Below are 11,104 nucleotides of genomic sequence, written 5' to 3'. Positions count from 1 at the left end.
TTGCCTCCAACCCCACTGGCCTCCACGTCGGCTTTACCAGCTTGGTTTCCGAGCTAGGCCATCTCACCAGATGGCTTGGAGAAACAGCGTCTGGGGATGCCCACCCAGACAGTATCTTTCCTGGAAGTTGGAAGTAGCTGGTACCGGGAGGACACAGAGGGGCCCGACCTCCCGGGCTCGCCTTTGGTTCCCCACGGCCTGTTCCGGGCAACGCCCACTAACCGCGCTGCAATCCCGCAGCGGGTTGCGCCAAAAGACTTTCACACGCCGCGGGTGGGTTGCAGTTATGTATTCAGTTTCCTAGGGACTTGAGTACCACGGGCCGTGGGAAGAGGAAGAGAAACACTGGAAGAGCTGCCTGGCTGGAGTACGGGCTTTCCGCTAAGTTATGGGCTCCTACGCTTTACAAAATCATCTTTCTACAGGAAAATCGGCTCCCGCAGGGATAGCACGGGCTGCAGGGGTCGCAGGGGTTGCAAGGGTTGCAGGGGCTGCAGGGGCTGCAGGGGCTGCAGGGGTTGCAGGGGTTGCAGGGAGACGTGCAGGGGTAGCATGGAGACTCTATCTTGACGCAGCTGCCCAGCCCGTAGGAGTACGTCACGTCCTTCTCGTCCACGCACGGCGGCAGGCTGAACTCTTTGCAGATGTTCATGTAGCTGTACTTCTTGGAGCCGAGGCAGTCGTACCTGTTCTCCCGCTCCGCCGACACGCACACCTTGCCGTCCTTCACCCGGACTTTGACTTGATCGGGCTCAAAGCCGCACACGTTGACTGATCCTAAAATGTTACTGCTACAGCAAGAGGAGGCCAGGATTCTATTTGTCGTTCTTCTTAGTCTGCAGTTGGGAAAAAGGGAGAGGGTCTCAGAAGCAGATCTCAGACACAGCTTGAGAAACAGTATTTTGATCTCTATTTATTATTACTAGTATTTTTTAAGTAAGCCCTCTGTCCCACTTGGGCCTTGAACTCAGGACTCCAGGATCAAGAGTCACGTGCTTTCGCCAGCAAGGCGCCCCATCTCTGTTTTTGTTTTTTAAATAGCAAAATTAAACACTAGTCATTGTGAAAAGTCAAACTTTATAGAATTGTGTAGAGTAAAAAATGAGACCCCTCCCATGTAAATCGCACTCTCCCGCGCATAAACCTCTGAACAACAGATGGCGGCTTGGCCTTCCAGATCGTTCTCTTGCATTTGAGTCCCAGGTCCTTTTCTTATTAATTGTGGAAACTTGCCTCAGTTTCCTCATCTGTAAAATGGAAATAATAACAGCACCCACATCTTAGGGCTTTTGGAAGATTAGATGAAATTGGAAGTTTTGCTTAATGCCGTCTTTGATCCATTATAAATCTTGCTTAATTGTTACTGTGATCTTTATTTCTACTGTTAAATGGAAACTCTTGAGACTTTTTTTAAGGGGATCCAACTAATATACCGTGTGAAATCTGCATGCTAAAGATGGCTGTCAGCCTCAGAACCCAGCCCTGCTACCCACAAGACTGGGGACCCCACTGGGCCATCCCACAGACAGGGCCTGAAGTCTCCCATCAACAAATGACAAGGTGAAAGCGCCCCAGCAAACAGAGGTCCTTGTGGTTCCTATAGCGCTGCTTAGGGGTCCTGAGTGAATCCTTCATAGTAAAAAAAAATAAATAACACAGCAGCTCACGTTGATTGAGCCCTTGTGGTGTATCAGGAAGTAGGAAAGCCAAGTGTCTAAGAGCATAGGTTCTGGAGCCAGGAATTTTAGGTTCAAATGGTGACTTTCCTAGGTGGATAAGTTACTTAGCTTCTTTGTGCCTCAGTCTCCTCATCTGTAAAATTGGAACAATAATAGTAGCCTAAGTAGAGTTGTGAGGTTTAAGTGAATGAATGATAAGTATTTATATGGTGCTTAGCACACAGGTTAGGTTAGACAGCCTGGGGTTAGCCCTACATGGTTTGGCCTTCCTTGGGGTCCTTTTTTTTTTTTTTTTTCTATTTTCTATCCTTCCAAAGACAACCTAATATTCTGAAATGGCCTTATTATTCCTTAACAGGAAAAAAAAATCTGTGTTCTAAGAGACAGTCTTGGCAAATCTTCTTGCATCTCTTAGCCTTACTGTTGGTAGGAATGCAAGTCAGAACAGCTACTTTGGAAAACATAGTGGAGGTTTCTTAAAAAGTTGAAAATAGAGCTATCCTATGACCCAGCAATTGCACTACTGGATATTTACCCCAAAGATACAGACATAGTGAAAAGAGGGGTCATATGCACCCCAATGTTCATAGCACCAATGTCCACAATAGCCAAACCGTGGAAGGAGCTGAGATGAATGGATAAAGAAGATGTGGTCCATATACACAATGGAATATTTATTCAGCCATTAGAAAGGCTGAATACCCAGTATTTGCATCAATGTGAGTGGAAATAGACGGAATTATGCTAAGGGAAATAAGCAGAGAAAGACAATTACATGATTTCACTTATTTGTGGAACATAAGGAATAGCACAGAGGACATTAGGAGAAGGAAGGGGAAAATGAAAGGGAGAGAATCAGAGGGGGAGATGAACCATGAAAGACTGTGGACTCCGAGAAACAAACTGAGGTTTTTAGAGGGGTGCCAGGTGAGGGGATGCATTGGCCCAGTGATGGGTATTAAGGAGGGCATTTATTTGCATGGAGCACTGGGTGTTATACACAAACAATGAATCATAGAACACTACATCAAAAACGAATGATGTACTGTAAGGTGACATAATTAAAAAAAAAGAAAGAAAGAAAGAAAGAAAGGCCTTGGAGTGTACAATCTCTAGAACCTCTTCCAGTTTGACAGATCTAAACTTTGTGATTGGATGATTGGTTTGAGATACCTTTTTAATTCTTTCCTGTTATGCTGAATTTTGTTTATACTCCTCTTTTTGTTATGTAAGTGATATGAGTTCATTGCAGAAAACTTAGAAAATATACAGATAAACAAAAAGATGGAATATTTTGTAAAAAAACAAAAACAAAAACAAAAATAAAACAAAACCCATAATCCTATAGAGCATGTAACATTTTGATGTTAGATTTTCTTCATGTGTGTATTTCTACATACATATGTAGATTCTGGTATGTGTCCTTATGAAATCATGCTATACATACTGCTTTGAATGTATATTTTTCACTTGATGGCCTCTAACATGATTGGTTTAACAAGTGTGGGCCCTTAGACCGAAGGTTACAAATCAAGGCTCTTAAGAGGCTAATTAATTACAAAATGATTAAATGGAATAATCTAAAAGACCAACAGAAACAACCATGCTGAGCACCCAGAGGACTGTGATGGTCAGTCAGCTTCGTTTCCACCTCCAGCTCCAAGGAACGTGGGGTGCACGGGGTGCAGATGTCTCTCGTGCCTGGAGTATGCCAGGATACCCACAGGCCATACTCTGGAGAAAGCAAGAGAACTACACTTAAAAAAAAAAAAAAAAAAAAAAAACCACTTTATCCTGTGGAACAAAACAAACAGGAGAAAACACACTCTATCTTCCATGGATAGACAGAGAATAGCTTCCAAAGATGCCGCGTGTCCTCTCTGGATGGCCCAGGGCCTGGAAGGCTGAACAGACAAAGCCAAGAGCAGAACAGAGAGCAGAACAAGTGCACTTGGGTCTCTCAAGAAGCTCCCGTGGTGTGGACGTGGGCTGAGAATGAGAGTTCTGTTCAGCTCAGACCTTCCCATTGGGGATGAAAGCACCAAACCTTGACATGAAGGAGGCTAGGCCTCACAAAACAGGGCCAAGGAGCCCAATCGGGATTGCTAGGGCCCCTCAAGACTGCCTTACTGATTCCATCAAACGCCTCCTGCCCTTTGCAGAAGATGGATCCGGGAGCCAGTTCTACAAGCCAAAGCCAGCTTCCAGATCCTTCTCCTCCCGTCGGCCATCTAAGTCTCGGAGTGCAATTGCGTGTGTTGTCCTTGTGGTTGTTTTGGCTCGGGTTCCCCCTCTCCCTCCAGCCCCCCCACTCGGGCCCCTCTTCCCCTGCAGCAGCTACGCAAAGGTCTCATCAATGCGAGCCTTCAGGAAATTGCTTTAAAAGTCTTGGCCAAGTTAGGTGTCTTCTTCCTTTCACTTCTCAATCAGGGTTTATCAGCGGGGATGTGTGAGTTTCAGAGAAATTGCAGGAACTGTATTTTACTCATCCGCTCTAACTCTGAACTTGCAACTTGACTCCTGTCTGGCGATGTACCTATCATCCCGCAGAGGGGAATGCCCTTGGCTCTGCAGTGTTCTGGGCAAAGGGAGATCCCCTCCTGTAATTGTGATCATGAGGCTGGAGCTGGACCACGTAAATGCAGGGCAGTCAGCCCCTTGGTTCGTCGCAGAAGCCTGGCAGGGGCGTTGAGGGAGAGTGAGTGGCCGACAGTGTCTGGGTCTTCCACTCTGGGCTGCCAGCTCTCCTCCCTGTGGCAGCTCAAGTTCTCCGGAATGTTTCCTGGAAGTGAAGCACCCTGCCCCCGGCAACAGTGAGCTATATGGTCAGCCTTTTTCACAAAGACATGGATGAAGTCCAGCCTGGTGCTCAATAAAATAATGAAGATGTCAAAAAGGCCTATCTACACCGAGGAGCAGAGGGGAGCCGGTCTTCTTGCAGCAGTCCTGGGAGGACTTTGCCTTTTCTTCTAATGGTAGACCCCTTCCAAAGACCCACGAACTCCATTCTTCCTTTCCAACTCATCTTTCATTTTCTCTTCTTTTTTTCTCCCTCCTCCCCTTTCCTGCCCTGTCTTCCAACTTCTGTTTGATACTGAGCGGTGTCATTCCGGGAGCAGAGGAGCAAACGCAGGTGCATCGGAGCTCCCAGTGGTGCCCTTAGAACACAGCTGGCTGCGTCCCACCCCCCAGAGTTTCCAATTCAGTGGGCAGGGGGAGGAGCCAAAAATGTGCATTTCTAACAAGTTCCAGGAGATGCTGGTCCGGAGCCCACTCTTTGAGAACCACTGACCAGGTGGTTAAGCGCATGGATTCCAGACTCAGGCAAACCTGGCTTCAAGCCCCGGCTCTCTCAGCTCCTCGAGGTCAAGAACATGGCTCCTGAATCTGTTTCAGCATCTCTAGACAGCCAAGATGCTACAAGGATCAAATGAAGATGGAAGGTCACGCCTAATTTTCACTAAATAAAGGCTAAGTCTCTTTATCAGGCTGGACCTGGCGCTGCTGGGGGGACTGGGCTCCCAGACCTGGGGTTAGGAAAGGATTAGGAAAGGAACAGGGGGCCACACTCGCTTCCTCCTCTGCAGGGATGCTGATGGTGAGAGTGTTATGCCCTGCCCTGTGGGTCAGAGCTTGGAGGGAGGGAGAGATTTCCCGAGGGCTTAGACCTGGGCAGGGATTCTTAGAGTCCTCCACTTCACACCCCCGCCAAGGCTGACAGTCATCAGCCACACCAAGCCCAGTGCCAGTGAGTCAGTGAAAACCTTAATCCTAGAGCGTGAAGGAAAACAAGGAAACAAACGAGAGGGCAGATTTTTGAAGTTTGCAGAAGATGGTGTCCCTCCGGTGCGGGGATTTTCAAGGGAATATCATACTGAGATTCAGACCAACCATAGAGGGTGATTGGGGGAGTGAGGGAAGCACAGTCTCAGTCTGAGTTTCCAGGTATTAATTAGTAAAGGGTGTGAGCTTGACCCCAATGCACCCGGACAGCACAGCTGTAATCAAGCATTTGTCTGCAAGGACTAGGGCGCCGGGGCTCAGGGTCAGAAAGGGGCATCCGTTCATTAGACAATCAACTCCTCCCCGCAGGGTGGAGTTGGCTTTCCTTTACACCCTTTTTGTAGGGAGGATCCGGAAGGCTTCCAAGCCTGGTGGTGAATGTGCAAACTTCAGACAGGCTGGTGGCTTTGGCTTCTTACAAAGGAAACCAGACTCCATCCCTCGGTCCCTCCAAATCCAGAAGAGGCAGGAGGAATCAGGGGAACCACTAGTGCTTGAGGCGCAAAGTGTAGTCTGGGGAGGAAAAGAGAATCTCAAAGAAGCTAAAAAACAGAAGTACTTACTTGAGTCCCGACTAAAGAAGTTCCTGCCAAGATATCTTTTGAAACGGCTGCTAGGTACACAGTGGCAATGAATTGGACCTATACCTCATCTAAAAACATACACGTGCATCAGCCAAATAACATAGACTCAGAAATGTTCATGCAACTTAGGGCAGAAATGTCAGCCAAGCCTTCCTACCAGTTATCAAACAGTTTGACTCTCACACAGAAAAACAGTTCTGTGGGAGTGTGGCAGCTACAGACCAGGGAATCTTTCCTGTTGGACGAAGAACCTCAGGATAACACGGACTGGCATCCAAAAGGACTTGTCCTACCTCACCAAGCTGGTAACATCATTTAAAGGGGTCAGAGGTCACATGCATATGATTTCTAAACTCACAAAGCCTTGGGCAAGGTTTCACACCCAAGATTGTTTCCAAAAACTTGAATCAACGTGGTATTTCTGGATCTATTTAGTCATGCTTTGGGGGCTAGGGTTGAGATAAGGAAAAAGAGGCATTTCGTTGGAAGAAAAAAATGTTAACAGTAAGAGTCTTCTGGGATTGGGTCTAGACCAGGTTTTAACATTTTCATCCATGGTCAGGAAAATGGAATATTTAAGTTTGCAGGTGACACTAAGCCCTCCTGGATAGTGAAATGTCAAGCTGTCAGAAAGAGAGCACAGGACGACTTCACAAGGTGGTATGAATGGGAAGAAAGTGGCTGGGAGCTGGGAGGAGACACAGGAGAGTAAGCCCGAGGTCATTTCCAGAATGGACTCAGAGTTATCAGTTCAGAGACGGGGGAATTCATGTAAAGACATCACCAACTTCATACACTGCCTCAGGCAGAGAAAAAAAAATCAGCAAAAATCCATTATGGAGAAAAATCCCACAACCCACAGAAAACAGTATCTCTTGTATAAACCACACTGCTGAGAATTAAGCTTGCGTTTGTGTCCACTGCATGCTGAGAAATAGGGACCAGAGCTGGCGGACAGTGTCCAGAGGGTGAAGAACAGAGAGGCATTCTTCTTGGAGAGTCTGGAGAGGAGGGACAGCCAGGAGACAAAACCTGGCAGGACTTGGATGGAGGGGATTCAAGGATTCAGAGGCACAGGGACAGTGGATACAGGCCTGATCTCAAGTAACCCTTCCGGTAGACCAATTAAAAAAGGAATCCCTGACTCAGCATGCAAAACTTATGTAACTTGATGCTCTGAGGTATAAAAATAAAAACTATTTCAGATTGAGCATAGATGAATTTAGAGGCAATAAGCCCACCCAAACTATGGAGAGGCTCATTCCTGACCTTTGGTGACTGATGACCTGGACAATAGTTGCTCTGTTGCCTTTTCTAGTGTAATATTCCAGTCACTGCTCTCAAGTGTGTGTCTGGTCTCAAACTCTGTATTTTTCCATCCATCCACCCACCTACCTACCTACCTACCTACCTATCTACCCATCTAATCTATTAATCTACCATGGGGATAGGAAGTATGTAATTTAAGGATAGAAACTTGCAATGAGCAGTAAATAAGTCTCGAGATGTAATGCACAGTATAGGGAACCAAGACAATATGGTGTTATGCTCGTCAGAATTGGTTAAGGGACTACAGTGCAATTTTTCCAACCACTAAAAAGAAATGATCTTCATGGAACATGAGAGAGGTGCTAATTATCACTACCATGGCAAACATCATACTATATAAATGTATGAAACACATGATACACCTTAAATTGATACAATCGTATATGTCAAGTATATTTCAATAAAAAAATCTATCATCTGTTTGTGCCTACCTTGTTAAAAGCAGTAGCATATTAAGTAGTTTTTCTTGCCTCTTTCATTCAATGTATCAATGTAAAAAATGCTTCATCATTCTGCTCTATACCTAGTGTCCCAGGGTATGGCTTATTTATTTATTATCATAAATAAATTTAACCAGAGGACAGAGCTTTCAACCATCGTTTTCATCAATTGTACCAGACCAGCTGGCATGCAGTGCAAAGTGAGAGATGGAAGGCTTTCTCCGGCCATCAGAGGAAATGTAATCAAACAAAATTGTAAAAAGTGGTTTTGAAAATTACCCAATTCGATTAAAGCTCTCTCAGCTCTGCTCTGAAAGCTACACCTCTCGGTTCTGCAGTTCTATGCCCAGCCTTTGCTGCCGCTGGAGGGGGAGGCCGACGGAGCGGGCCCTGCTCCAGATGGATTTGAAGGCAGCCCAGAGTCGGGGAATGGGAGGTGGCTTTTCCCACCAAACCCAGGGAACGCCTCTATTGCTCAATTTGCTCCCCTGTTCTTGAAGCCTCTGGCAAACATTAAGGAGCTGATCAATTGTTATTGCTTCTCCCGTAGTCATTTCTGTAAGCCCAAATATACTCAAATCACTTTACTCCTGACCAGAAAAAATGTTTAGTCTGCTCCTTCCAATAGCTTTTTAACGACACCCCCTCTCTCTTCCCCTCATTAGAGCCCCGTCATTCATCACGTTGGCACTCCAGCTAGAAGCCCACAACCATCTCGCCCATCGACATCATTCCACTGTCCTCTGAGACTCTCTCGATTCCCGCCGCGACCCATGGACTCTTCTTTTCTTAAACCTCGGCTGAGACCGGACCCGTTACCCCCAGTCCTTCCCATCTTTCTGTGAGTGGCCACCGCTCTGCCCCCTCCCCACAACCTCCCCTCCAGACTCCTAAGCCTTCATGGGGCGATGCTAAAAGTCGTACTTGGCCAGCTCTCTCTTTTCGTCCTCTATGGCTCTAATGGCTTTCCTCTCCAAACTTCTGAGCGACGGTCGCAGGCAGTAGAGCTTGACATCACACAGGCAGCACGGGTAGAGATCGCAAAGGCCACAGGAGCGCGCCCGCTTGGAGTAGCAGAGGCAGTACGGGTAGGGGTGCAGGTCGCAGCAACAGTAGGGGTGCATGTACAAGTCGCACAGACACCGCGTGCACTCGTCAATGCATCGCAGCTGCCTCAGCTCCCGGTCCACCTTCTTTATGTCCCTTCTAACGCTGTCCAAGAGACAACTCAGTGCAGCCATTACAGTCACACCTTATTGTTTCGTGAGTACCTTTGGAAATGGCACTCAGGGGAAAAAAATTGTTCTAAGCTCTTCTCAGAAGTTTCTTTTAAAAATAAATGAGGCCCACATGGCTCACTTGCTTTAAAGCTGGGGGGTCTGTGACCTCACCACCCGCCGTGTATTATGACATAGTCTTCTGGTTACCACGTGAACCGCACCCAGTCTTGGTCTCCGGAGACCAAGGGGTTACAGAGCTGCACTCAAAACCACACTGGTATTGAGATTTCATTCACCCTGAAGTTGGGTGGGTTCCCTCAAGCAGTCACAGCTTTTGGGATTTATGGCCATGACCTTCAGCGTCCTCGGCTTGTGTATGGCCTCAGCCTGGCTAGGGCTGCAAAGATCACGGGGTGGAGGAAGGAAGGGGCCGCCTGGCTCCTTTCCCTCTGCCCTTCTCGCTCCGGCTTGACTGGACACTTAGTGCCTATACTCCAGGCGTCATTCTGTCTCTTAGTCGATGTGTAGAGAGGCTTCTTTCTTCACAGAGCTTTCCTGTGTTCTTACCGAGTCATTCTCAAGTCAGCCTCCGTCCTTGACCTTCTTAGCCCCAAGTCTCTGAGTCTTGCCCATTCTTTCCTTTCTTTTTTTTTTTTTTTTTCAAGATTTTATTTATTTGAGAGAGAAGGAGAGAGATAGAGACAGAAAGCACAAGCAGGGTGTGGGAGGGGAAGAAGGAGAAGCAGACTCCCTGATGAGTAGGGAGCCTGACACAGGACTCGATCCCAGGACACTGGGGACCATGACTTGAGCCAAAGGCAGATTCTTAACTGACAGAGCCCCCCCCAGGTACCCCATCCTGCCCATTCTTTGATATCTGGCATCTTTGCTTTCCTGGAGCTTCGTTTCTCCAGTGCCCAGGGTCCTGCTCTCAAGCTCCCCATCTCCCAGTGCCCAGGATCCTATCGGTCACCACCTCCCAGCAATTTCACCTCCGGCCTTCCGTCCAAGCCTCTAGGGGCCTTGTTTCCAAGTACCCATCAAATGTTGCTCCTTGATACTCTGACAACCAACTGTCCGAAGTTGCTTAAAGCCAGCTACCTAAAATCCTCATCTGGGCCAGTTTCCTGTGTTCCCAACAGGTTCAGTATGCTGGATCTCGGTCAGCCTCAGCCTTGGCTCAGGTACTTCTACTCCTCTGGGCCAGTCCCTTCAGCCCATTCTCTGCTCTCAAATCCCCTTTTTATGGACTAAGCCATAGGGTACTTGAGGGCAAGCAGTTCAATGTAGCACCAGAAGAAACAAGAGCCAGGTGTGAAGGGACTCGTGGGCCAACTAAGGGGTTTGAATTTTATTTTGAGCACAATGAAGAATCACACATTTTCTTTTCTGTTGAGAGGACTTGAAAGATAAGTCTGATAGACAGCCCCCAGCATTGTAAGGGGACAACAGCAGAAGTAACTTCTGCTGGAAAGAAAGGACAAGCAAAGTCTGGACTAGGGATCATGGCTGCAGGGATGGTAAGAAGGAGCCCAGTGGGATCCTCTTCCCCTCATGTCAACTCAGACTCATCCCATCTACTTTCCACATTGCAGCCAGCATGATTTTCATGTATAAATCGTCACCACCCAACCCCGCCCACCTTCTCCGTCCTCTTAGAAAAAGGGCCCAGTCCTTATAAAGTGCTGAACAACAGGGCCTCTGCCTCCCTCTCCATCTCCCCCATTATTATTCCTGTAATTCATTATGCTTCAGCCACAGCTACCTTTCTCAAGGTCTTACTCATTTCACCTCCTTCAGGACTGGTGTACACACTGTTCCGTCTGTTTAGAAATTGAGCTCCCCATCCCATGCCCTTGATCTAGAAGTAGTTAACTCTGGAGGGATTCTTTAGATCTCCTTTTAAATGTCCCTTCCTCTGAGAAGGCTTCCTGCCCCCCGCCCCTGACCAAGCATTTATAAGCACACATTCATTTCATGACATCATTTGTCTATTTCCCCAGCTAGGCTGTAAGCTCTGTGAAGGAGGGACCTTGTCTATTTTTGCTCACCATTAGATACCTAATGCA

At 47.3% G+C, this 11,104-nt stretch overlaps 1 protein-coding gene across 1 annotated transcript; it reads right to left on the bottom strand.

The window, feature by feature from the left end:
• Positions 1-278: 278 nt before the first annotated feature.
• On the bottom strand, positions 279-9,200 carry ODF1 (outer dense fiber of sperm tails 1). Its single transcript, XM_032316564.1, has 2 exons — positions 8,740-9,200; positions 279-836 (listed from the first exon to the last, which is right to left on the bottom strand). The coding sequence occupies exons 1-2, from the start codon at positions 9,054-9,056 to the stop codon at positions 404-406; spliced, it is 750 nt and encodes a 249-aa protein (XP_032172455.1). The 5' UTR covers positions 9,057-9,200; the 3' UTR covers positions 279-403.
• Between the last annotated feature and the right edge of the window lie 1,904 nt (positions 9,201-11,104).

The sequence above is a fragment of the Mustela erminea genome, chromosome 16 (assembly GCF_009829155.1).
Source record: "Mustela erminea isolate mMusErm1 chromosome 16, mMusErm1.Pri, whole genome shotgun sequence".
Lineage (NCBI taxonomy): Eukaryota > Metazoa > Chordata > Mammalia > Carnivora > Mustelidae > Mustela > Mustela erminea.
Note: the sequence above shows the minus strand (reverse complement) of the source record. Positions and strands in the feature narration are given on the sequence as shown.

Excerpts from the sequence above, each read along its gene's own strand:
- ODF1 (XM_032316564.1), bottom strand. The coding sequence starts at position 9,056 with ATGGCTGCACTGAGTTGTCTCTTGGACAGCGTTAGAAGGGACATAAAG. Across the intron at positions 837-8,739 it reads GAAAAGAGAGAGCTGGCCAA|ACTAAGAAGAACGACAAATA; the intron begins GTACGACTTTTA and ends TCCCAACTGCAG.